Genomic DNA, 26,600 nt, shown 5'->3' with positions numbered 1-26,600 from the left:
ATATAAATTACTTCCTACCTCTTCTTATACTAGTCTTTATCGTCTCCAATCGCTTTGTTTTGTTCGGCTCTTGTTCTCTGTTTTCACTTCATTTTAACACAAGGGGACGGTTAAAAGGCAAAAACCCACTCTCTATATTCCAGTAAGTTCCGGCGGCGGCCATGACTCCGGTTTCATCAAAGCTTTACGCAGGTAATGGACTAACATAAATAAAAGAAAAACTTCACATGTCCATATGCATTATCAAATTAATTCTCTTTTCAATAATTTCAGATGATGTGAGCTTATTGATGGTTCTCATTGATACAAATCCCTACTTCTGGAGCTTCATGAAGAATACTTCCTTCCCATTCTCTAAATTCTTATCTCATGTAACCACCCCCCAAAGCCCAAAATTGTTTTTTTAAATGAATATTCCTTGCATTTGCTATTTACGTGGTCAAAAACACACTTGATCTATCACTTTTACCCCGAGTTTGACATCCCAAGTATCAGTTGTTCCCTTTTCCTACCACCATATATCTATTAAAACACATAGTTGAGTAGATGGTGATAGTTCAGGTAGGAAAAGGGAACAACTGATAGTTGGCCTAGTCGTGTTTTGATGCGTAGATGGTGGTAGTTCAGGTATGAAAAGGGAACAATTGATAGTTAGGATGTGAAACTCACTCGTGAAAAAGTGATAGTTCAGGTGTGTTTTTTGCCCATTAACTCTTCTATTTATTGAATTTTGATTCTGGAATTTATGCAAAAAAAATGCAGGTTCTTGCTTTCTTGAATTCGATACTTTTACTGAATCAGATGAACCAAGTGGTTGTGATTGCAACTGGGTACAATTCATGTAACTACGTATTTGATTCGTCTACTGCTTCGATGCAAAGGGCCGAATGCTTGTTGGAGAAACTTGAGGAGTTTGTAGATGAAGATGAGTTGTTGAGTCAAGAAGACTCTGTTGATGGAGTTGGATTTTCACTGCTTTCTGGCTCACTTTCTATGGCTTTGTGCTGTATCCTCAATTAGTTCATGTGTTATTTTTTAAATTTATTCTCATTGAGTTGCAACTTTGATGCTTTTTATCTAGAGGCCGATCTAGATAATTAAAGTTCTTACATCTGAATTTCTTGTACTTTTGAAATTATGGGTTCAAAATATAATTTTTTGGTATTTTTCACTTATATATATTCATGTTTCGTATAAAAAATACTGAGTTTGGTTGAACCTGTAGTTAATAAGCTACATCCGCCACTGGTTTTATCTGTTACGGTACATGGCTTTGAATTCATGTATGTTTAGAGGAAGTGCTTTTCTTGACCTGTGTGTGAACTGTTAGATATCCAACGGGTATTTCGTTCAGGGCCTCTTCATCCACAGCCTCGGGTAAGTTCTTCATTTCAGAAGAAACTGAAAATGGGTTCTTCTGGGAATTTAGATTGGTGGAATTTGATATGTAAATTTCGAAAAGTATTTCTGTGGATTTTGTTTGTTCCTATGTGATATTTTACTGGTCGATCAATTTGGGATAGTAAATTTTAGCATTTATTTGCATAAAATGTTGTCATGCCAAATAGGTTAGCCATGTAAATATCTCTCATCCAAGGGAAAAAGAACTTCTAGGTTTCCCCAGTGACTTCTTTGACCTTTTTCTGTTTCATGTTGCTTCTGAAAGAGCGTTTCTTAGTCTCTAAGGTGCATAACCAACTTAATGGGGGTTTGTTGAGGTAATATTTTAATTTTATTCTGATGTTTTATGTACCTTAAGGCTTAAACAAAACCATCAGTTAAATATCAACGTGTCCTGATCTACTTGTACTGTAACTTTTCCCAATGGTATAGTGGAACTACCATTCCCATCCGTATCAAGAATAATAATGAAAAAAAAAAAAAAAAACTACTACTTCCCCTTACACCACCTCAGCAATGAAAATGAATCAGCTCTCTCCTTTCTGGTTCCCGAGAAGTCAAAAGGAAAATACACTACTTCCAAAAACCAAGATAGTGCCTCATGTATTGCCAACTTCATCTCCTCTGACTGGTGAACCAAGTGAGGCAGGAACTGGAATTAGGTTGTCTGAATAGTGCAAAATGTTACAGCAGAAACAAGTGCTTGATAAACTAATGAACAGTTGAATATACATGAAAAGGTTGGCATACGTAATAGCTGATTTGATTTGTGAAAAATTCTTGGCGTTAAGATGTGCGAAATATGCAGTGTATATATAAGTTTATCTCGATTTTCGGTAGAAAATGGTTCTATTGATATATGCACAAACTGTTATTCAAATATTATTTCAATGATCATATTCAGGGCATAGTATACAATTTCTCCTATTTTATTTAACAGGAATTGACGAGTTAGTGGTCAACTATGGTGGAAAGATCATCCATAGTGTTAACTGTCAAAGCACTATCTATGTTGATTCCCTATCTCTAGAGAATTATGTAAAGGTGGGACAAGGAAAAGAAAAGGTAATACCTATACAGCTATACTGAATGTGAATCTTACAACTGGCTGTAGGCATAACGTAAACAGGCGAATCCTAATGTAAGCATAATAACATGAGTAGCTTCTAGTCATTGAAACAAATATAATGCCTTCAGATGAGTAGAAGAAAAGACAGAAAACTATAGGATATGAGGCAAGTGATCACCAATAATCCCAAATAAACAAGTAATTACCACACCCTACCAAACAGGCATTTCAGATCACATTATTAAAGCTAAAAATAAACTGCTTAATATCGTGAAAAAACTAGTTAATGAAACAATTTTTTTTTTGATTAGTGCCGGGTGTCCGAGTCTCTTTGAGCCCTGACTAATCCCGGGGGTGCACAGGCCCTCGGCAAGGAGTTAATGAAACAATTTAAAATAGGATAAAACAGCACTTAGTCTCAGTAGATTGTCTAGAAGCAGTACATTAAGCAGCTAGGCAAATTACCAAAAAGTAAAAGCTAACTCACTCTCTTCAAGTGTTGTCTTCAGCCATTGCCTCTTTCACATCAAGTGCAAAAGTATGTTCCTCGTCACAACCTAGATAAGAATCACACATGAAATAGAGTGTGTACTCCCTCGTTCCAGCTTCAGCAGGGGCGGTGAAATTAAGCTTGATCTTTGACTTTCTCTGGAGAGTAACCCTCTTAATAGCTAATAATTGGTTGCTTTTAGGATCGCCAACAACAAGCCACCATCCTTCTTCCTTGTCTTTAGGATATCTTGGCGCAAACACAGGTCCAACCTCAGTTCTACCCTCAAGATTTCGTTCAAGAGTTACCTGTAAAGTCACATCATCTCCTGCTCTCACATTAACACCGTCCAGCACATCACATTTTTTTGATGAAGTAAGAAGTTTCCATTAAGAAAGGCAACTGGAAGGTGCCATTTACAAAAGCAAAAGCTTGGGAGCTTTTGGAGCAAAAACAAAAGCTAGTAAGCTTTTGGAGAGGAAACTAAGTTAGACTATGCAAGAACCATGGAGCTAACAAAGTCCAGGTAATTGTCAATGCTATTAACAGGGGAGTGAAAGCTCCAACTGAACAAAACTACTAAACATCTAGCTTTTAGAGTATGAAGAGGAGTTGAAATCCCATCAAAACACCTGCGGTTTCTCTCATTCCAAATAACCCAAAAAATGACGGCAGGAACCATCTTCCAGACCTTTTTGATGGCTTTGTCAACTCTCCAATGATTCCAACTGATATATGCTTCCTTTATGGACTGCGGCATGGTCCATACTAACCCGAAAATAGCAAAAAAGAAGCTCCAGATCTCAGCAGTGACTGGACAATGTAGCAGCAGGTGGTTGACAGTCTCCAAGCTTTTGTGGCAAAAAAATCATCTATTAACTAGAGTTATTTTCCTTCTGCTGAGGTTATCCGGTGTAAGAATAGCTTCCTTGAGGGCACACCATGTGAAGCATGAGACTTTGAGAGGCATCTTTGTCTTCCAAACATGTTTCCATGGCCATTCCTCTAACAGACCATTCTGAGAGCACAAAAGATTTTAGCTTTCTTTGACGGTGAATCTCCTTTGTTTAGAAACTCTCCATAAAATCCTGTCAGGTGTTTGATCATCCATAGTAAATTCCCCAAGTGATGCTAGAAGAGCAATCACGTCGTTTATCTCCCAGTCGTTGAGATTCCTTCTAAGTGTAGGCCTCCAGTTATTATTCTCTCTGTACTCTGCAATAGTAGCCTTCCGATTGATAGCAATTCGGTACAAACCTGGATAGCAATCCTTTAAAGCTTCATTTCCAATCCACCTGTCCTCCCAGAACTTCACATGAAGCCCATTACCAACTTTGTAGGATATATTCTGGAAGAGAACCTGATGGAAGCTGCTGATGTGTTTCCATGGCCCAACACCGTGTGGACATGTGCTCTTCTTTGGACTCCAATGATTTAGGGCTCCATATTTGGCAATGATGATCTTTTTCCAGTAACCGTCCAGCACATCACATGTCAAATCAATGTCTGGATACCGGTTACAGAAACAGTCAATGTCCATAAGCTGTGATTCTGACATTTGCAAGAGCTCACGCCTCTCATTTTCTTCTATCTCCACTAAATCGAACACAGTCTCTATACTCTTTCCTGGATTCTCTTGGTACTTCTTAGCCAATTCCTTTGTGAAGTGTGGGAGTTGGAGAAGCCTAGAATCACGCTCCCACACTCCTTGAGTGATCATCTGGCTCGCTTCCATTGCTAGAATTGCTAGATTCAGCCATCCATTACTTGATATTACATCAACCATTGCTTGAAGAAGCCTACTAGTAGAAAGAAGTACCCCTTGCTGGTCAGAAGCAAGATTTCCACCGACCACTTGCCTAGAGAAGTAGGCTTGTAACAGAGCATTAGCCTTGACATGAGGATCTGTGTATTTCGGATTCCCAAAAGAGAAGCGCTGATGATTAATTAACCTTCTTATCAACCCCTCTTCACCGGGCCTTATTGGCATCTGTTCATACTCCGATGCTGAAGCCAAGATTTCAAGCAAGCCGTTCAACTTTGTTTCGGAGGTCAAAGAAGAGACGTTCGATGGTTGTGTAACTGATGTAATAATATGATGCAATCCTGCCAAGATTCTGGGGTGAAAGCAAAATGTCATCTACCACAGTAACACATTTGCTTGACTCCAAGTCACCGATAGTATTCTCAACCAGCTCTAAAAGGTGATCCGAAATATGCCTGTGACTAACACCTTGCAGATTATAGTAGTTTGGATTCTGAGTGAGCCTTCTGTACATAAATGTCCATGTAAGGTAATCTACAGCATCCTGCTTGTTCGAATAACTCCAACAACCACGTCAGCGTTGAAATTGTCATGGAGATAGTTCTGCAAATGACTCTCAACTGGGAATGCTTCACACAAAAATTTCTTGTAGTAGTCCTTGTGTGGTGCATGGCATGGGATAACACACTTCCCGGAGCTATCTACAAGAGGTCTCCCCTTGAAATGCCCACATCAACTGCCGTTTCCTGTCCCATTTCATGGACAATTTCTTAATGTTATGTTACCAGATATTGCTACAGCATTGATGCTGTTTGTTGTATTTGTTAATTTGATCATTTAGTATTTTAGTGTCCTTTAACAGTAAGGTAATTGTTAGGATTGTGTCTTTTCTTGTTTTGTACTTCAAAATTTGATTCCTTTTCTGTTATGTTGGACATGGATATTTATATTCGCTAAGAAATTGTGCTTGAAATTATGGCAGATATTATGTCTGCATGGATCTCCAGATGGACCCGGACAGTATGTTGGATCTTACCAGCACCTACAATCTTCTCATTGTTAGGTTCTCTGCTGAAACATGTTCTTTTTTGCAGATATGTTGCAGTCATGAATTCAATTTTCTCAGCTCAACGTTCAATGGTATATAGAGGATTTAGCAATTCTTTCCTTCAATTTTGTAACCGTTTCATTTCCTTCTAGATTAATTAGAAAGTAGTCATATTGTCTTCATAAATGTAGAATTTATAAAGTTAGGGATCTGTACTCGGATTGTTATATTGTATTTCTACTCTATGAAATGCAATGCATTTTTATTGCAGGTGCCCATTGATTCATGTGTAATAGGATCTCAGCATTCTGCTTTTCTTCAGCAGGTAGCATTTCTATACTTGCAAGTTTTGGTTTTAAATCTATTCCTTCCCGGCATGAGTTTTATTTTGGCTCACTGATGTAATGGTGCATATCTGGGGACAGGCTTCTTACATCACTGGTGGTGTATATTTGAAACCCCAAGTATCAGATGGACTGTTTCAATATCTCTCTGTAAGTGTTATTCAAATTGTTACTACTAAGTTATCTCTAGCTTACGATTTTAACTCGTCAATAGCTTGTATTGTATCCAACATTGAACATATACGGTTGTCTTCTGCCTCTAAACATTAGTTTCTATCTGAATTGGAAGTATGTTGAACAAGTCACTATACTTTGATTTGTTTATTGTATGTAATTTTTTTCCCGAGGAGCTTACACTGAAAAGACCTGCCAAAAGTTTTCCCTATTTTAAATCTGGTTTCTATCTTCTGATACGTATGCTTATCTGTTGCGGTTGGATATACAGTGATCAACCAAATGGTGACGATTTGCACTTCATATGACTGAAAAGTAACAATTTACGCTTTGTGGATAGAAACTCTTCTCCAAATGTCATTTGGACTACCAGTTCAATGACTTTTCTTTTGCCCTCTATAGCGAACTGTTCATGCTATGCCTTTATGAGTAGGATATGATAATATCATGAATGTAGATGTAATTGTTGTATGATCTTGTTTTCAAAATCGTTCACTTTGCATGGAAATCAATGGTCCGTTGCTACAACCACTTTCATGACTAGAATATAATATCTGCACCAGAAGTTATTTTGAAATTGATTGCTTATATAAAATTAGTTTTTCTTTTTTTCATTTCATTGCACCAAAGGCCGGATATCATCGTCTGCCTGGTTTCCTGAATATGATATCAAGTTGGCATGTTTCTGTCGGATCTGTTGATGTACCATGTGTTTTCATTCACTTGGTGTGATTTTTAAGATGGTTAAATGCCTCGTTTTATTTGAGATGCTTTATTTATAGAATGTCTCGTGTTAGATGTTTTCTATTTTTCATTTGAAAATACTTTTTCAAATGTCCTTTTTTTTTCATTTGAAAATACTGACGAGACTGTAATATTTACAGACAGTTTTTGCGACCGATTTACATTCTCGGGGTTTTTTGCAACTTCCCAGACCTGTGGGAGTTGACTTCCGTGCATCGTAAGTGATTCAGCGTGCCTATTAATTAAATTATTTCTCATATGATGAGCTGGTAATTTTATAATTGGTTAGTATTACAGATTGTGCATATCCCCTAATTTATAGCCTTCATCTTCATGTGTGCTTTTCATTTGGCTCTTTCTGTAAAGAACCTCTCTCATCTGAAAGTAAGAAACATGAACCATTTAATATTCAAACCAGTGTATGCTAAGTAGTGACAATCAAGAATCTGAATTTTTGAAATTGAACTAGAACTTGAATTACATAATATAGAAACAGGGCGCCGAGAAACAACACATACGTATTACTTTTGAAAGGCCTGGACCCTTACTTAAAGCAGGGTCAGAAACACTTACAATAATTGAAAGTAAGAAACTGATGAACTGGAATAAACTGATGAACTGGAATTTTCTGTCTGAGCTACTTTTAGATGGTGGTGACCACTTTCTCTTTCAATCACACTAGTTATGTTTGCAAATTGAAAAGCATCCAATGGAATCCTTTTACAACAAAAAGGAAAAGGAATGTTTTTCAAGGAGACCTATGTTACTAATAGCAAAAGCAGAGTATCCTGCTATCTAAACTCAAATAAATCTGTGCTCAGTTTCCAGTCCATTCTGACACAAATTCTTGAATTTAGCCCCCAATTTGTATTGGGATTACTCTTCGCCCTCGTTACACTCAATTAAATTAAGTATTGCCGCTTGTCTGATTAAGTTTGCTACTAACTTGCAGGTGCTTTTGCCATAAAAACACGATTGACATGGGTTACATATGCTCTGTTTGTTTATCAATATTCTGCAAGCATCACAAGAAATGCTCAACATGCGGGTGAGTCTTATTAAAGTGTCTCATTGACGAGCTCTCCATTTCTCATTAATATGCTGCATTAAGAATTGTGTTCCGACCAAAAAGGTCCACATGATATGATCATGTCACATGTTACTGGCAGTACTGGTTACTTTTTAATCTGTAAGGAGTTCTATTGCAACTAACATCAAGTAATGCTGTGGAGTGTGCATTACAGAAAGCAAAAACTCAACTCCATTACTGCACACACAAGGAGTTGAGGTAGTCTAATAAACAGCACTCCTAAATTCTATTTGGGAGAGTTGCCATGATTTACACGCCCTAGCTCTATTTCATCAAGGTTTTCACACTAAATAGCTCTGTACTTCAATCTATGTACACTCTCATGTTTTCCTTCAAAGAATCTCTGACTTCTCACCTTCCAGACCGCCTACCAAATACGAGACGGGAACTGGCAGTATTGGTTGCTGTTCTGTATCAATCAACCATGTCTCAATCCTTTTTTAGTTGGAATCAGCGATATGAATCCTTTGTATCCTTGGTTATATTATTTGCAATGACAAGGGAGTCATGGACTTAATAATGTGTATCTTAGTTATCTGATTTTCACATTTTAGTTTTGCGACGTGATATCTTCTAGTTTCCTGGAAAGATTGAGGTCTGAACAGCAATTATTTGGAAAATAGGTGCTGTTAAAAGTCCTACTAATAACTACTCGTGACTGGCTGGATATTTCCTTTATAAGGTGAAAAAGACTGGACCTAGATATGTTACGAGAACATGTAGTTATTAATAGGTCTGCATACACACTACTGACTACCCTCCCCAGACCCCACTTGTGGGATTACACTGGGTATGTTGTTGTTGTATGTAGTAACTGTGCCCAACTCTGTTATTTTAAAAAAGAAAAGATTTGTTTGTTGTCTGGAACAGGGAAGTTCTCTTTCACCAGTGATGTCTCTTGCTGTTTTCTGGATTTTTTCTCCCTTTTCCTTGGCTTTTGCTGAAGTGAAGCATTGCATTGACAAAAGATGTGCTCTAGTAGTTGATTTATAATATATTGTTGACATTGTCTTGCTGTCGAGAGAAAGATGTGGTACATGCATATTTGCACTATAGGGAACCTAGGATCAATAATCAGTGGAGTGAATGCATCAAACCCAAAAGCTGAGCCGGTGTTACCGACCTTGCACTTTTTTTAGATTGCTCTAGTAACCTTTTTTGCTTTCTGGTGTCTCACTAATGTTACTACCTAAATTTCTTAGAGAAGATACATGAACTTCACTCACCTAGTTAGTGCTAATGGATAACTTGTCATCTACATTTTAAGGATTCTTTTCCTGTTTCCCGAGAACATTCCACACAAAAACCAAAGTCACAGGAAAAAGTTTTGCTAATTCCAATTCAATATTATAGGCGTTTATCATGTAGTAGCATCCTATCTGTTCTACAACTAACTCCACTGATAACTCAATTCATATAATGGATGCTTGAGCCTGGGTATCATAATTTTTAGTTTCATGCCATCAAATGCAGATCAAATTTTGGAGAGGCACGAAACCAGGATCCCTCAGCCTCGGATCCGACGAGAAATACTCCAGATTTGAACAGATAATCCTAAAGCTCAGGTTGCTGCACAACTGTCTTTCAAGAGCTTCTTATGCTATAAGCTCCCAGTCCCATATAATGTTAAAGATGAGTGTAGGCCTTCACTGGGACTCTTAATGATGAGTGAGGTTGGAAGGATGTCGATTTGTATTCGGGTCACTTTTGGAGAGAGGAAGGCAAAGGAGGACATGTGGAGAGAGGAAGGCAAATTGTTGCTGAACCTTTTCCAGTGTCGAGAATCTCTTTTTCTAGGTGAAGGAATACATAGAATGATTCTAACGAGCTTGTCTGGATTTAGTCTTTCAATATAAAATGTTATTGCCAATTGAAAAGTTGGAGATAGAATTCCAAAACAAGGTAAAAGTTACAAATTACAAGTCATTGTACCAAACATCATCCTTCGAAATTTAGGTCCATGGTTTCTGCTAGTCCTGTGATTTAAATTATTTATGGTATTGGTATTTCCGTCATTTTAACTTTTAGTATAACAAATCTTTGCAGGTGCATATAATGAAAATTTAATGGAGTTCGGGACCAATTTCCCCAGTATTCTTATTTCGTGGTGGCATTTCAACTGGAAACTAATATGATACTCCCTCTCTTTCAATTTATGTGAACCTATTTGACTGGACACGACATTTAAGAAAGAGTGAAGACTTTTGAAATTTGTGGTTCAAAATAAGTCTTGAATATTTGTGTGGTTGTAAATCACTTCATAAAGTGAATTTATTTCCAAAGTAGGAAAGAGGTCATTCATTTTGACATGGACTAAAAAGGAAATAAGTTTATATAAATTGAAACAGAGGGAGTATGTTTTTACAAGAATTTTTTTACAGTGCTTCAAAATTAGACTTAAAAACGTAAAATAAATGCTCTCTTTTGTTTTTTCACAGGATTTCCAATCCTAGCAGGAAAGGGAGGGAAACGGATACTCAATTTAAAGTGAGTAAACAAAATTTCATATTCGATCTCATAGATACATATAGAATTCTGCGGAAAGGCGTATTCGATGAAAGTCGTATGTACGGCTCGGTGCAAAGCTTCACATGACTTGTTCGTTGTTCAGTTGGGGCAAAGTTGCAGATTAGGTATCCTCACCTTAATTTTCATCATCATCAACAACAACAACAACATACCCAGTGAATCCCACAACATAGGGTCTGGGGAGGGTTACGCAGACCTTACCCCTACCTGAGGTAGGGAGGCTGTTTCCGGAAGACCCTCGGCTCAAGAAAAGGCATATGAAAGGTTAGATACGGGCAAATAAATCAAAGCAATTATGAAAATGAAAACAATGAAAATAAATAAGTCATTATAAACCAACAGATACTCGCATAAATCAAGAGACAAGAAATTATAGAGCAATATAACTACTCGTAAGAAAGGATAAACGCGACTACCTACTAACCTTCTACCCTTATATGAGTCCTCCAAACCCTCCTATCTAAGGTCATGTCCTCGGTAAGCAGGAAATGCGCCATGTCCTATCTAATCACCTCTCCCCAATACTTCTTCGACCTACCTCTACCTCTTCTGAAACTGTCGCTAGCCAGCCTCTCGCACCTCCGCACTGGGGCATTTGCATCTCTCCGCATCACATGCCCAAACCATCTCAGCCTCGCTTCCCGCATCTTGTCTTCCACTGAGGCTACTCCAACCTTATCTCGGATGACTTCATTCCTAATCCTATCGCTCCTAGAGTGCCCACACATCCATCGTAGCATTCTCATTTTTCGCCACTTTCATCTTCTGAACATGAGATTTCTTGACTGGCCAACACTTTACCCCATACAACATAGTTGCCTTTAATTTTCATCAGTTGTTAATATATAAGTTGCTCCTTAAACTAATCAGGAAAGGTCATTTACACACCTTAACTTTACCGTGATTCCATCACTCCCGTGCCATCAAAGTTGGATTGTGATCAATTATAGAATACCCATCTGATGTGGTCATTCATCAAAAGTTAATTATTTTCAGGTTAGCAATCAAATTATCAATCCTCTTTCATTTACCCGAACTTGAGACTGGTTTGTTAACCCAAAAAAAAAAACAAAAAAAAAAACAAGGGAGTTAACATTCACAATACATCTATATAGTAACTAACATATACCATATCCAAAAGAATATATGCGTATTTGACATTATTGTTTTTACGTACTCAACAATACATTTTGCTTAACCGGATTTCGACACTTTATTCCTCTGCAATAGGAGTGGAAAAAATATACTGCTAAATCTATTAACTACTTCTGTACAACTTATGATCCACTAGAAATAAAATTACATGCAGCAATTTCTCAAAATTATGTGATGAATAGTTGTAATTGATTTCAAGATCATGAGGAACTGCCGTTGCAGAGGCTATAACCAGATATAAGACAGCTGAAGGCAAAAGCAATGAAAGCCAGGAAAGACAGCGCGATTGATGCACTTGCCATTTCTGTGAACGAATCTTTTCCCCAATTTGATACCCAGTCGTTTACCCTCGTTGCAGCAGAAGAGGACGCTGACATAAGAAGATATGCCAGTATCTGCACAGGTACATGCAAGAACAAAAGACTCTTAGCATATATATACACACAGAACAACAGCATAAAGTCAGATATGATGATGCATATTAGATAATGGGCAAATATACCCCTCAACTATGGAATATGGAGCAAATATACCCTCCGTTAAAAAAGAAGAGGATTTATGCCCTCACCGTTAATGAAAAGGGGCATATATACCCTTTTCTTAACAGCTCCTTATTTTATTGAATTTAAAAAATTTTAAAATCAATATTTTGAATCCAAAAATGCCACATGGCATTAAAAGTATTGAATCACCTGTTTTTTTAAATTACCATACCCCACCTGGCATTAAAAGTATTGAATCACCCAATTTTTTAAACTCTACAGTGGCTTTTGCATTGAGTTTCTTTAAAGCTTGTTCCAATCCACTCAGGTGGATGAAGAAAGTTCTCAAGGAAGAAAGAAGAAAACAAGCAGCCAAAGGTCTAGGAGTCAAGCTGGACAAAACTCTACACAAAGTGTCAATTTAGAGTATGAGGCAGAAGCTGCAACCCAACAATCTCAAACACAACAGTTGACTGCATATGGTCCTGAGATTGGGAATGAAGAAGATCCACCATTGAGGCCAATGGTAATTTCTGAGACACAAGCAATGCTGGAAAGAAGGTCTCAAAGAGTTGCAGCAACAACAGGGAACAGGAAGATTGCTTTTAAGAGTGATGCCAGAGGAGTCTCTATCCCTTCAGATCTACCATATTCACCAAAGAAGATTACTTGGAAGGGTAAGGAAGCAGTCACTACCGGTCAGTTGCAAGCTGAAGCAAGGAAGAAAAAAATGAAGCAACTAGCAGGGAAGGGAAAATGTCCTGTGGGTCCTGATGATGATCTTGTTTAGAAGTTAATGTGTAGTTTAGGGTGTTTGATATTAGGTGGTTATTTTGGATAGTGTCATGTGATGTAAATCCAAACAATTTCTTTTGCTACCAACCATAGAGTATGTATTTGTGGTTGGTTTAACCACCTGAAGGTTAAACTACTTTTGTTCGGAATTGTTGCACTAATTTGAAGTTAGACCGTCATCTGAATTGTTCCCTGTTGCCCTACTTTGGTTGATGTGTGTTAGTAGTTTGCTGCTGCATTGGTTAATAATTGGTTGATGTGGGTTAGTTGTTTGCTGCTGCACTTTTAGTTTGCTGCTTTTGTTGACGATCTTTGCGTTACTTTTGTTGTGAAGTGCAACTGCTGCATTTCTTTGTTGTTGTAGAAAATAGCCTTGATAAAATCTTTTTTTCCGCTCTTTCAGATGTCGGATAATTAGTAACAGCAATTTGTGGGCTGTTTTGGTCTTCTCTTAGGGAGTATTTTGAGGCTATCATGGCTTTCTCACAGTTTATGCACTTTTATAAGGTAAACTGTACCTTGCATTGAGTGGATTGGAACAAGCTTTAAAGAAACTCAATGCAAAAGCCACTGTAGAGTTTTAAAAATTGGGTGATTCAATACTTTTAATGCCAGGTGGGGTATGGTAATTTAAAAAAACGGGTGATTCAATACTTTTAATGCCATGTGGCATTTTTGGATTCAAAATATTGATTTTAGAATTTTTTTAAATTCAATAAAATAAGGGGCTGTTAAGAAAAGGGTATATATGCCCCTTTTCATTAACGGTGAGGGCATAAATCCTCCTCTTTTTTAACGGAGGGTATATTTGCTCCATATTCCATAGTGAGGGGTATATTTGCCCCTTTGCCCTTAGATAATTTGGTTGTAACAGGCACAATCACAATAAATGAAACTGATCAGGAAGTTTTCAACTGGCTAAATGGAAACTATACGAAGCATTAAGTAAATGTCATGTAGAGTGCAACAGACGATGAAACCTTATGGTCTATTACATAAAAGTATGTCATACTAGGTTAGCAAACTGTTAGTCGAAATTATTAGCGTCCTACCAGTTATTGGGCCACGCTGTGCTTTGATAATTTTGGCAATAGCAGTAAATTTTGATCACTTTCAATCTCAAATATCCTCATCCTTTTAGTTCCTTGAAAATCTATCTCGTTACCTTCCTAATGATGAATACGGCCATAAGTTAGCTAGCCCGAATTCTTGAAGTGCTGAACCCTCCTTACGGGAGGGTCCAAATAGCTTTTCAATGTTATGAATAACGATGTGTTATAATTGATTCTATTGGTTATCTATCATTCCATTGTTGTGCTTGTCTTGAACGCACAATGGTTTGGATTAGTAGACCTACCTCTAATTCTATCCTGCCTAGTGCCTATCAAAACTTTGAATAAGGTTGTCCAAAGCCTAGATGAGGCATTGATAGGATTTTATTCAACATAAAAGAGCTGAATTAAGTTATCTAATAGCTCCTCTATTACTTGGTATTTTTTCTTTCGCACAAATCCCATCATAAGAATTCTGGTAAACTCTGAACTAAGATCTTTTTTTGACTGGACAGGACTCTAAACTAAACTCTACTACATTAGCCTCTAAAAAGCTGGACTAAAATATCCAACAAAAAAGCTTTTTTTTTTTTTTTTTTTTAACGAAACAAGAGCTCAATTGACTATATAGGGTGCACCCCTTCCTGTTAGCAACATTGTAAGAGTCTATATGAATACCTAAGAGCAATATCAATCACCAATTTCATCTCAAACTAGAAACACATGTTTAAGGAAGTACAACAGTTGAAACGGTATTACTTGCCTGATCCATTGAGAAATCGAGATGATATCGCATATGGTAAGAGAGGAAGTGTTTCCCAGTTGTCAAACTGTATGCTAGATCAAATGCTTGAAATCCAGAATATGCAAATCCAATAACATTAATGGCTACCAAATACCTATGGAAAAAATTAGGCATAACATTACTTAAAGCTAAGGAAAGCAGTTCATAAGGAAATAGTAAATGAGAAACAGGGAAAATAAATGAAAGAAAGAAATCAACTTTGTCCTGATAAAAGAAAACTTCATAGCAACAAAACATTCTTATGTACAGCTAAAATCTATCAGGTGCACACAAGCTGGTTCACACACTAGCTCTACAATGAGAAAATAGGTCACTCTCTCCATTCCGTTCCTAATTTATGTGACACTTCTACTCATATCTATAGCCACATAAATTTGTTGGACTTATTTTAGACCACAACTTTCAAAAGTCATTCTATTTTCTCTTAAATTCCGTGTCAAGTCAAACACCTTCACATAAATCGATGGAAAGAAGTACTCGTACTATCTTCCAATTAAAACTAGATACTGCAACTTTTTATGCAAAATTAGCTTCTCCACTTAAAAATAATTTCTTTAAAATTGAAGCAAAACTAACATAAGCAATGAGATTAAGCAAATAGTAACCTGTATTCTGTGTAACGATCAAAGGAATCACCAGTCCAACCTTGTGTTTTATCAGCAGCCATAACCGAAAACGCAATCAAACAAAACACAACCTCACATACCCTAAACCCTAACGCCGCCCTATTCATCACAACATCCCTTTTCGACCTTCCAACAATACCCTCCACAGCCGCCCTCTCTCCCCTTTCCACGTCAGCACCTGGACCCACCTTCGTAGTCACCACAGGTGCCGTGCTCTCCTTCATCGCCCTACTCAAATACACCACCGGTGACCGGCGCTCCGCCGGCGCCGGTGGTGTCGCCGGAAAAGACAGATTTTCCGATGGGGAGAAGTACTTGTCAACGGATACGATTGCTTTAGAAGGGGATTTAAGGTTGTGGGGTTCAGGGAAAGGGTCATCGGAACGTAATGGTGAGTCGGATCGGAGAGGTGAGTGGAAAGAATCAATTTGAGAATCTGTGTCCGACATTGATATATGACTACTGCTTTTGTTGTTGTTGTTGTTGTTGTTGTTGTGTTTTTGGAGATTCCTATGACTATTGAGTTCTTGGTTTGGGTTTGGGTTTTTCATGATGAAAAATCTGATCTTTATTATTGACAGAAAGTAGTATTGATTGAATGAAGAGGAAACAAGTAAACGACTGTGAGAAAATACTTTGGCAAAGAAGGTGGGCTGTCTATGTCGATTATTTTAAATAACTGGAGTGTAATGAAGTATGTGTGGGAGGTCTATGGTTGTTATGGTGTTCCTACTAATGATGAATGGGCTGGTGCCAGGTGGGACATTTGGAATTTAGTGTGTGATGTGGCGAGTAACGATTGGGTGGTAAGTTAAAGGAGAGATGGTCTGGCTCGGTAGGGATTTTGTATTCGGCTTAGGTTGTACGTGAATCTTTTATGGCAGTGATTCCTTACGTGATGCTCTTGAATGGTAATGCCATGCTAAAATATGATGCTGTTTCTTTTTCATTAAAAAAAAAAATTATTTGATGTTTATATACATATTTTTTCTAATGGTAGTAATGTCTGAGATATTTTGCGTGCATAGTCACTATTCCGTCGCATACTTGCTGTAGTATATATTTTTTATGTTTTACATTAAATTATACTATAATAATTTAAGCTAACTAAATCATAAAAGTGAGGTAAATAATGTATTAATTAATCACGAGTAAAGTAAGTATTAACTAACAATTGAGATAAAGACACATATCATGCATTGATTAAGTTAGTGTAAATATTAATTGTAGACAATTTTCTTTTTGTACTCTTGACTCTTGAGTAGTACTTTAATGCTGAAAATTGAACTCTTAAAACTATAGTATAAATTGTGAATTGTGATTCCTTGGTTACAAACTACTATCTCTTTTAGACATTTTAGACCGGCATATATATTTCAAAATTTGAACAAGAAAACTTTAGAAAAAGCCAAAAATTTGCATGCCTTTCCTTTTCTTCACCTTATCTCTCTTGGTCTTTTTATAAAGTTCGTGCTAATACAAGAGATAAAGGAACCCTTCGGATTTGATCTGTCATTTTTTTCATTCAGCACTCAAAAGTTTCTCAAAGTTTTCGTTAGTTGTCGTATTTATAATTGGTAGCGGGGATGAACTCTTTTTTCTTTACTTTATGTTCCACGATGACATCGACGCACAATCAGTCGGTTCAAACAAATATTCTACTACTGATGAGTATAGCATTTTAATTTTAGGTCAAAGTCTCTGTCATTAATTTTCCTCGTACTTTGACACAAAAATGAGACATCAACGGACTTTGCACACTTGTACCAAGAAATTAAGGTGACAGTTGATTCTCCGCCTAGTAGTAGGCTTAAGAAGAAAGTTGCGGCTTGCAAAGTGTGTGTTGACTGCAACAAAGTGAGATTGTGGTAGACGCAACTGCGCAAGTATGTATTAGTGGCGAAATCAAAAATTTCACGATATTTATCATCTAATATGAAAAGTAATATCAATCTTGAGATTACACTGGGTACGTTGTTGTCGTAAACTATTTAACTAACCACCTTCAGTCCAGGGGCTATAACACTGGTACATGCCTCACCATGCTAAAGGTAGGCTCTTATACCTAAGTACTACTCCTAACGAGAAGCTTTAAATCATAAAGAATCCATAATTCTATATCTTCGAGGGCCCAGAGAGTGTTTAATATTCGCAACATGCTTTCAAGTAGCATACTCGATTGTTATTTAATTACCATTAGCTGTCCCTTTCTTCAATTGATTTCAAGCTTTTCGATTAGATTTAATTGACATCATTTAAGAGTACATAACGTGGAAGACCAGATGTCCAATTCTTATTTTAATCAAGCAAAGCACTTAGAAACTTGTCAAGGCAGACTTGGAGTTAAAAAAAGAGCCATAGCTCGGGCGGTAACAACATCTGCTCAATCAAACTATGCATAAGCGTAAAGTGCAACTAAAACTTTATTCATCAAACTTGTCTTGCGTGTGGTCCACTAAATACTTCAAGTGTCTTCTTAGTTGACCTAACTTTGTCTATCTGAAAAGCATAACCTACAGATTAAACATAATCGCATGAATATGAAAGAAAAGTAAGGTAAAAACGTAAAAATAGTCTGGCCTCATTTGAACATGCAATTTGAATTTCTTAAGTTGTATTTTTTCTCATAAACATAAAAATTCACAAGTTGTGAAACTATCAAAGCTTCCCCAATTCCAATACAATCTTACCAAATGAACAAACCATAGTTAATAACAATAATACGCTACTAGAAGACATTTCTAAAGAATATAACATCTATTGATCGAACTGTAGTTCAATAAAAAGGAAAATTAAACATGAGTTTGTAGTATAACTGCTCTTTTGTATAATCCTTTCCATGGTACGAACAATCTCTTCACGCCAAGCATGCATTCACGATCAGATGACCGAGAAGATGAGGCAACATTGTTACACTGAGTCAAGTTTTACATTTAAAAAACAAATCTACCAACTTATGAGTCATTCTTTTTACAAAATATAAACTTATAGATCAAGCTTTACATTTAAAAAAAAAATGAAATCATGATTGAGAATCCCAAAGCATACTTTTTGGAGAATTTGAGATTTGAAATCATGACATTATTTGAAATTGAAATTTTGTGCAAATTTCGTACAAAACGCTGATTTAAAATCAAAATATGAAATCATGATTCCAAATCGCATGGTCAAACTCCTACTAACTATGATGAATCTTAGAATTCATACAGCTTGTGACACACTTGCTTTCTTAGCACTTCAGCAGCAGTGTCCGGTGATGCCACGAGCAAGCAAGGGCAAACAATGTTTTGTCGGAGGATATAGACATACTTCAGGCTAGAGATTGCATCATGTCTCAAAAGGGCTTTAAGGTTTCTTTCAGGGTAGGCTTTGTGCAACAAAGGCCGATTTTTAAGTTCACAACATATGTTCCTACTCCAAAAGGAATCCTTCAAACAATGTCACATAGCTCATACATACAATGTCACGAGGAGGAAGCTTTATCATAAAAACAGAAAAATTCTCTTAATACACGTGATTCCTGGGCCCGGGCAATCATGGCAATTAAGCAAGGGATCTCATTCTTTTTGCAATTCCATAACCACCAAAAAAAAAAAAAAAAAAGAGAAAAAAGAAGCAGAGAACAATCGAAAAGCTTTCTTTCTACAAAGTGGAAGGACCAACCAACAAAACCACTCGTTACAACTAAGATCTTATTGTTGCATCTTTTATTGATCACATTTTATTCATGAAATGGCTTGGATTGGTATTAGCCTGTATATGCCTCTGGGATCAAGGCTACCTATATTGCCTCAGAACAAAAGTAAGCCACAAAAAGGTGTGACGTTCTGCCTTCCAGAAACATTACCGTGTCACTTTCTTCGAGAGCTAATATGAACAACTTTCTACGACCGTACAGAAGAGGAACTCATCAATATATGAATTTCAACTCTGCTAGAATACTATTATGCAGGTCATCTCTTGACAAAAATATGGATTACATAATATGTGTTTTAGTGTTTACGATGAAAACTGAAAGGATGTACCATTATTGGAGAGCAAAACACTCACTATGCCAAAAAGGGAGAGGAGAGGATTGGCTTTTTCAGTCACATTGCAGGGTGATGCCTCTCTGATCAAAACACTACAAAAGTTATCTGGCAAAAGGGAAAAGCCTGTTGGAAGATGGAATATGCTCTTCTCCTAGCCTAGCCGCACAACTGGGTTCAAAGTCATATAACCAACTTGTATCTTTATTTACTCTGGTAATTTCAAGCGATTGAAGAGTACAAGAAAGCTGTGCTCCGGAATCACATAAAGAAAGCCAAGGTCTGCACCTTTGACGTGCGGCCCCATTCCCTAAGAAAATTAACAAACATATGAATAAAAACCAGGACCTCTAGCTTATGCCTTTCAACGACCTGTGAGATAGAAAATCCACGGGCAAAAAAGACAAGCAAGAATCCCCAGCAATTTTATTACCTTGCCATTTAGTTGTAGAAGTTCCCCCTCAACCCACCTTGGGTTTTTGAAACCATATTCAGCTATTCTTCCTTGACCTTTGTAACCAGCAAGCTGGAAGAAACAAACATGATGAGTCACACCTGTAATTTCTGAAGCAATCTAAAGTTTAAACTGGATCATTTGACTGTTATATTTCTCAATGCAATAGCTGACTTCGCATATAGCCAAATTAGTTGCTGCGGAGTCACGCTAAAACTAGGGTTCACCATGAAGAGTTGCATTCATCAGTGTAATACGGCATCATGGTTAAAAACTAATGCTTTATGGGCGCAAAACAAAAACAAAAAACATGTGTATGATGTCCCAATTATTTTAGCTTTTTCAGTTAAACAGGCTCAAGCAACTTTAAATTTGTCAAATTTGAAGTAAATGATTAAATGTTGAGATGCTGGTATCTATAAGACTTTTTTCAGTAGTAGTATTACTAATATTACCTGGATATAAAAGAAGCAGACTCAAAATACCACCAACTTGTGTTGTGTGCTTCTTGTGTTGTGTGGTTAGTAATATTCACTAAGCAGACTCAAAATAGCACTTTTTCAACCAGCTATTACTTACCACACCAAGTTCATCTGGATACATCCCTCTGTTGGACAAGCGACTTCCTTTACCTATTTTAGCTCGAAATGTCACCTGAAAATCAAAAGCTTTACAACTCGTTAGGCTATCATAAGAAGAAACAAAAGGCAGTTCCCAGAGTGAACTATACGAACCTCGCCAGCAGGCACATTAATATCCCCTGTTAGCTTTACTGCCTCAACATACTCAAAGAACTCAACATCAGAGGATTCCTCAGCAGCATTTACATTCCAGTTACCATATTTCCGCCTTAATTGCACTACCTCAGTTCCATAAGGTCCAAATGCACCAACATATAGACCTAGAATTAAGAAAAAACTACATTACTGACAAAGTCCCACATCTCTAGCTCTCTCCACCCTGTCTCCCTCTCCTGGTATAGGAGTTGAAGTAAACAAAGTCAGGAACGCATACGAACGCATATTCACGTGAAGCTTTAGCAGGTACAGAGGGATGTATATTTTAGTGTGGGAGAGAGAGAGAGAGAGAAGCGGGGACAGGCAAATGTCTTACCTTCAAAAGGATCTAAATCCCCAGGAGAGGTTGTAATTCGACTAAAACTTGTGTATTCAGATAATCTGTATCGCTTCTGTGCCTGACTAACTGCAAGCTTTAGCATCTCTTTCACATCTCTAGAAACCTACAGCAAGTGCACATTCAATGAATCAATAGAGTAATACACCGAAAGCTATTGAAGCCATAAAATCTTGACAACGCGAAAGCTAAATCTTAAACTTGAAGGAGAAAAATAGAAAGGCAACAGTCTGAAGAAGGACGAGTCTCATGACAACTTTTCTCACTTAGGTCCCAGCTATCTCTTAATATGACAAGGTAGCCGGTTGACTTTCCATCATTTTACTTGTGATGATGAAATGCAAACTACAAGTTACGTCTAATTGTGAAAAAAACATAAAAATTGCAAATGATAGAGTTCACTGTGACATGAGATGATATCCTCAGACCACAACTGCAGGCAAAATGTAACAATTATATTTAGAAATATGTTTGCATACTTTCGAAGAAACTTTATCAGAACTCCAAAATGCCTTGGCCACATCAGGAGGCATTAGTTCAGAGATACTCTGAGCTGCAACAGCTGCCTCATTAGTGCTGGACGCAATATTTTCTTCAACATCAGGATCTCCAGGTCTCTTAGGAATGTGAAGCACAAAGGAATCCCTTGCCACATCTTTGATTTCAGCAGGTAAACGAACAAACTCTTCCTTTACTGGATTGTCTTCTTTATTATGTAATACACCCCCTACAAAAAGCTTGGTATCTACAGTTTTTCCATCTTCACTTGTGTCGCTATCTCCTCCTATAGTAACTCGATCAGGATTCATGTTATCCAAATCACTAGTTGTTTCTTCAGTTTCCTCACTGGAAATAGTGTTCTCATCTTCTTCTTCCAGAAATTGCTTCACTGAATCACCATCATCTGTTATTTCTTCTGTAATATTGACTTTCATTACTTTTACTTTCAGATCAGGTATTTTATCTTTAAGAAAATTTATCACACTTCTTATTCCCTCTTCAGCAGCTCCCTCAAAATCTATGCTCTTCTCATTGCTTTTTTCTGCTTCAGCTTCATCTACTTTAACATCAATTACAGCTCTGTTCTCAATTTCAGCAGTTGAAGGCCCCTTCATTGGCTTCGATTTGGATGATAGACTTGAACTTGCTGCACTTCCTTTGGCTCGCTGCAAGAATACCACCTGGCAGCGGTAACAGACATCAGAAGCAGCATTAACACAGTCAGGGGACAGTATAACATATAGAATCAACCCTGAACATCAGCAACATTTAGATGGCGTGCAAGACACCGATAGTTATTAGAGTGCACCCAAGTATGACTACTAACTGAAGGCAGTATTTTCCTGATTTGAGTTTAGGAAAAGGTAACAGTGAGTTAGCTCATCTTGGAAACATACAATGAAACCTTCCAGTACAATGTTTTGGTTATCACGGTGGATTGGTATAATGACACAAAACAAGCTATCACTTGGTTACATGTGGATATTTGCTCATTGTCCACTTTATAGAGAAAATACATTTGAGAATCTGTGTCAGCATGATTTACGTATCAAGAAATCTGAAAGGGAATCCTCATTTTCGTGGTAGCTCAGTGGCAAGACACCAGCAAAGTCAAAAGATAAAAATAAAATAAAAGTGGATAACACAAAACTTCATAAATAAGATCAGTTGCACTTGCACATTACCTGCATGTTGTAAGTGTTATTTCCATCTTTGACAACAAAAATCTCAAACAGTGGAGTTCCAGGAGAGGCTTTGACCAACTGTCTGAAATAACCAACTGAGTTCATCAGAAAAAAACAAAAAACAACTAGCAGCTTTGACTTCCAATTTTTTGTTCTTACCTTGGACTATAACTTCTGCCGATAAATCTGCCCACACCTGGTGTAATACGTATTAGTCTACCAAATGGATCATCTGAATCTTTTGAATAGCCAACCCACCAACCAACCTGCAGTTTGAAGCAAAAGAAGAGGTAAGGGAAAGGTCAGTCATGAATTTTAACATGACTATGTAGGTGGCTCTAAGGTGCAAAAGTAATCTATCATATAAAGACACAAACACAGATTTGATACAGGATGAATAAGTAAATAAATTGTGTATGCGTGGTTTTATGCCAGTAATATGGTTGTACAACAAGTCTATCAGGGGCATATTTAAAATGCTAGATGATAAGTATTACCAGCCCACTTCCCGTACTTTGGGACAATCTTGAAGCATCACGATAACGCTCTTCATCTATTGCATTCTGGCGGCAGAAGAAGAAAAGAAATCATTGTCAACATTTAGGTGCAAACGAGGAGCAGTGGAGACAATTCGAAACTCGGTGGATAATGGGATCTTAATGCAATTAGTACCTTCAACATGGACATAATTTCAGCAACAGAGTCCTTCGCTGTGGCTTCTGCAATAGATGCTTTCAATTTGGCAGCTTCTTCAAAGTCTTCCTTTTCTATTGCTTCTTCCAGTTGAAACTGTAAAACATATAACCAGTTAGACTCATAAGAATCAGAGCTTCCTGGGATATATTTTTTAATACAAAAGATATAACCATCTGAATATCATTTACAATGGAGCCACATGTTCCATAGAGCAACTTTTCAAGCATTTAAAAGAAGCGTACTAAAATTGCTATTAGAAAATCAAAAACCATGAGATGCACATGCTAATATAAGAGAAAGCATTTACAGTCATTTTATACAACAGAAAAAAAGCATAAAAGAAAATGAAATGCAACAACAACATACCCAGTGAAATCCCACAAAGTGGGTCTGGGGAGGGTAGAGTGTAAACAGACCTTACCCCTACCTTGGGTAGAGAGGCTGTTTCCGGTAGCATATAAAAGAAAATCAAATATCAATTGAATATCACGACCTATCAGACGATCGTGTTTACCATTTTCTTGGTTGCCTAGTGGAGTTTTTTGGACAATTGCATGGTGGAGATGCCAGGGGAATAGACTAGAGCAATGGATCACAATGTATCTAAGGGCCTGTTTGGCCATAAATACCAAAAACTTTTTCACTTTTTTTAGAATTTTTGAAGTTGGAGTTGGAGTTGTGTTTGGCCATAGTTTTTGAAATTGTAGTTTTTGGTGAAATGTAGTATAAAAAAGTGGAAAAAGTTGAAATTTTTTGAAAAACAAGTTTTTCTTGTTTTCAGTATTCCGGAATACAACTCCGGAAAAAAGTGAATAATTTTTATGGCCAAACGCCCACTAAATTCTTCACTAGGGAACTGAAGTGTGATGTTATTATGTAACCATCAACTCATAAGTTCCCCATTTACCCACTTACTTCTAGTAAATGCAAATTAAAATATGGACACCGGATATCTGCACCTGTCCTAGAAACAATTGAAAAACAAGTATTCTCTTTCTTATAAGAACCGAGGAATTTCATCTTGAAAAGCAAATAATGAACAAGTGGCATGTCAGCGCTGATTTGTACCACTAAACTAGGTTTTAGAGAGTGGTAACTCAAGTTATACATTCTTTAGGGACATACAGAAAGATCCATTACATTATGAATTGCATGCAGACCAACTGTGTCAACTCCGTATTGGTCTTTCTTATTTAATTGTTGCTTTCCAGTTTTCAGACACGACGCCTTCACACACTTCTAATATTTTTTCTGAATTGGACGGTCAAGCAGCTGCTTTGACTTGATAATTTAAATATCTTGAATATGGAATTGTGAACCCCTCTAGGGCCTTTCCCCATTTACCACATTGAAAGGAGACTCCCACCTTGGCCAGCTTATAAGTTCTGTCTCCTCTCTCACCTGCTGAGCACCTTTCCTGGACAAAATCCACCACATCTCTTGTGTAAAACACCTCGCAACTTGCACAGTGAGTGTAGAGGGGACAAGACCTCACCAAGATTCGATGTTGAAGAATCCATTAGTCAACAGTTGACATCCGCATCAAGATGGTTATGCCTCTTCCCAAGTCTTTCATCTAAAGAGACTCAACATATACAAGTGGACATTGTCTCATGTCCCACATTGGAAAAATACGACAGCCTTGGGTAATTATATGCTCTCCCCCTCTCTACGCGAGGCACTTTTTCAGCACAAGATTTCCTGAATTCTTGTATTAAGTTTTGAGATACCAAAACTAACGCATGTAGATGGAAGAATGCCTCACGGTACAAGAGACTACCTCGGGGGTACTCTTGCCGTTGATAAATCGGTTAATCAACAACAGTTATCAAACATAGGACACAGCTAGCTGCCCAAAATATACAAATTCTATACCAATCAGCTGTTAAAATTTATCTCTGTCGTTGGTGATATACTGGTTTCAAAATTTTAAATGTAAAAGTTTAGACATAGCTAATAAATTCTAGATTCCTCATTAATAACACAAGTAAAGATGACAAGGTGGGGATCAGATAACTCCACAACTTTCTTTTAGCTGATAAAATAGGAAAGAAGAAATACGGCAATGAAGAAAACATGGCAACTAATAAGGAAAGCACTACAGAGCATTCAGAAAAAAAAAAAAAACAGTAACAACAGTGAAATAGAGTTGACTATATGAATACTCTCTATCTATCTATTTGAGGCAGTTTGATTCCACTATTCAAGACTTTGTGACTTGTAGGACAAATTGGACAATCTCTTTTACAGATTCTCCAAATCTCACACTTAAATACATACAGATTGCTAACCAAACTAAAAAGACTCCCACCAAACAAGGCCTTAGTTAATAGTACCAACAACAACTAATTAATTCCATGGATTCTAACAGATATTTCTAATTTATCAAAACACATGAATGAAAGAGAGAAAAATTAGGGACCTTTAAGACAGAGGCATAGCTCTCAGCTTGTTCAATTTCAGTAAAATAGCGAGTCCATCGATTCCAATCCCAATCTAAGGATTCAGAAGCGAAGCAGCTATTATTGCAATTTTCATCAGAAGAGGTGCTGTTTACATTGACGCATCGGCAACAAAGCCTTGAATTTTTCCTAAGAAACGATTTATTTGTGAAATTAAGGAAATAATTAGATGAAGAAGAAGAAGAAGAGAGTGAAGGACGGATATTGGTGACGTGTCCAGCCGCAGCCCAAGCGTTGGCTACAGCCATATCTACTACTCTTCTTCTTCGTCGTCGTTTCGCTCTCTGTGTGTATACTTTGATTTCTGCTGAGATGAGTTTGTGGATAGAACAAGATAGAGGAGTATGAGAGAGGGATAATTCTCGGCATGATTTTGCACTTCTCCGTAGACAAGGACCAGTGGGGCCTATTCTTCTTGTCTTTTTTAATCAACAAATTCTGATTTTTTCTTTACTTTCTCCACATCTTCCATATACGATTAATCTAGTCTTTGGGTAAAAGCTAGAATACTTAATTTATGACTTATGTTTAAAAGTCACTTAAAATAAGCTCATTCAATCAGGCTATAAATG

General features: G+C 37.2%; 3 protein-coding genes across 6 annotated transcripts; 1 reads left to right on the top strand and 2 right to left on the bottom strand.

Annotated features, from left to right (window-relative positions):
• Positions 1–33: 33 nt before the first annotated feature.
• LOC132601359 (general transcription and DNA repair factor IIH subunit TFB4) lies at positions 34–11,683 on the top strand. 4 transcript variants are annotated; one of them, XR_009567555.1, is made up of 12 exons: positions 34–192; positions 274–371; positions 763–1,006; positions 1,331–1,377; positions 5,708–5,745; positions 5,820–5,865; positions 6,045–6,098; positions 6,199–6,267; positions 7,176–7,252; positions 7,988–8,083; positions 9,599–10,027; positions 10,172–11,683. XR_009567555.1 is itself a non-coding variant. In XM_060314462.1 (12 exons), the coding sequence occupies exons 1-11, from the start codon at positions 162–164 to the stop codon at positions 9,675–9,677; spliced, it is 879 nt and encodes a 292-aa protein (XP_060170445.1). In that variant the 5' UTR covers positions 34–161; the 3' UTR covers positions 9,678–9,690; positions 10,172–11,683. The 4 variants fall into 4 exon arrangements, 3 of the variants coding, with proteins under 3 accessions (XP_060170445.1, XP_060170437.1, XP_060170449.1); XM_060314462.1 differs by having other exon boundaries at positions 9,599–9,690; XM_060314454.1 differs by lacking the exon at positions 10,172–11,683 and having other exon boundaries at positions 9,599–10,098.
• Positions 11,684–11,743: 60 nt separating this feature from the next.
• On the bottom strand, positions 11,744–16,222 carry LOC132601352 (CASP-like protein 4A3). The gene is made up of 3 exons (XM_060314449.1): positions 15,549–16,222; positions 14,902–15,037; positions 11,744–12,204 (listed from the first exon to the last, which is right to left on the bottom strand). The coding sequence occupies exons 1-3, from the start codon at positions 16,118–16,120 to the stop codon at positions 12,010–12,012; spliced, it is 903 nt and encodes a 300-aa protein (XP_060170432.1). The 5' UTR covers positions 16,121–16,222; the 3' UTR covers positions 11,744–12,009.
• Positions 16,223–19,487: 3,265 nt separating this feature from the next.
• LOC132601348 (protein EXECUTER 2, chloroplastic) lies at positions 19,488–26,372 on the bottom strand. Its single transcript, XM_060314446.1, has 11 exons — positions 25,989–26,372; positions 23,543–23,659; positions 23,368–23,433; positions 23,030–23,136; positions 22,871–22,952; positions 21,665–22,366; positions 21,165–21,291; positions 20,786–20,952; positions 20,631–20,705; positions 20,031–20,123; positions 19,488–19,907 (listed from the first exon to the last, which is right to left on the bottom strand). The coding sequence occupies exons 1-11, from the start codon at positions 26,274–26,276 to the stop codon at positions 19,806–19,808; spliced, it is 1,926 nt and encodes a 641-aa protein (XP_060170429.1). The 5' UTR covers positions 26,277–26,372; the 3' UTR covers positions 19,488–19,805.
• Positions 26,373–26,600: the final 228 nt, after the last annotated feature.

The sequence above is a fragment of the Lycium barbarum genome, chromosome 1 (genome assembly GCF_019175385.1).
Source record: "Lycium barbarum isolate Lr01 chromosome 1, ASM1917538v2, whole genome shotgun sequence".
NCBI lineage: Eukaryota > Viridiplantae > Streptophyta > Magnoliopsida > Solanales > Solanaceae > Lycium > Lycium barbarum.
The sequence above is the reverse complement of the archived record's forward strand: the minus strand, read 5'-3'. Positions and strand labels throughout refer to the sequence as shown.

Bases quoted from the DNA above. Each gene is read 5' to 3' on its own strand.
- LOC132601359 (XM_060314462.1), top strand. From the start codon at position 162: ATGACTCCGGTTTCATCAAAGCTTTACGCAG. The intron at 372-762 runs GTAACCACCCCC...AAAAAAATGCAG, and splicing joins TCTCTAAATTCTTATCTCAT to GTTCTTGCTTTCTTGAATTC. The intron at 6,268-7,175 runs GTAAGTGTTATT...TAATATTTACAG, and splicing joins GACTGTTTCAATATCTCTCT to ACAGTTTTTGCGACCGATTT.
- LOC132601352 (XM_060314449.1), bottom strand. From the start codon at position 16,120: ATGAAAAACCCAAACCCAAACCAAGAACTCAATAGTCATAGGAATCTC. The intron at 15,038-15,548 runs GTTACTATTTGC...TTTTTTCCATAG, and splicing joins GATCGTTACACAGAATACAG to GTATTTGGTAGCCATTAATG. The intron at 12,205-14,901 runs GCAAGTAATACC...GTACCTGTGCAG, and splicing joins TCGATTTCTCAATGGATCAG to ATACTGGCATATCTTCTTAT.
- LOC132601348 (XM_060314446.1), bottom strand. From the start codon at position 26,276: ATGGCTGTAGCCAACGCTTGGGCTGCGGCTGGACACGTCACCAATATC. The intron at 22,367-22,870 runs GTAATGTGCAAG...TACCGCTGCCAG, and splicing joins ATAACACTTACAACATGCAG to GTGGTATTCTTGCAGCGAGC. The intron at 19,908-20,030 runs GTAATAAAATTG...TAATTTTCTTAG, and splicing joins TTCTACAACTAAATGGCAAG to GGAATGGGGCCGCACGTCAA.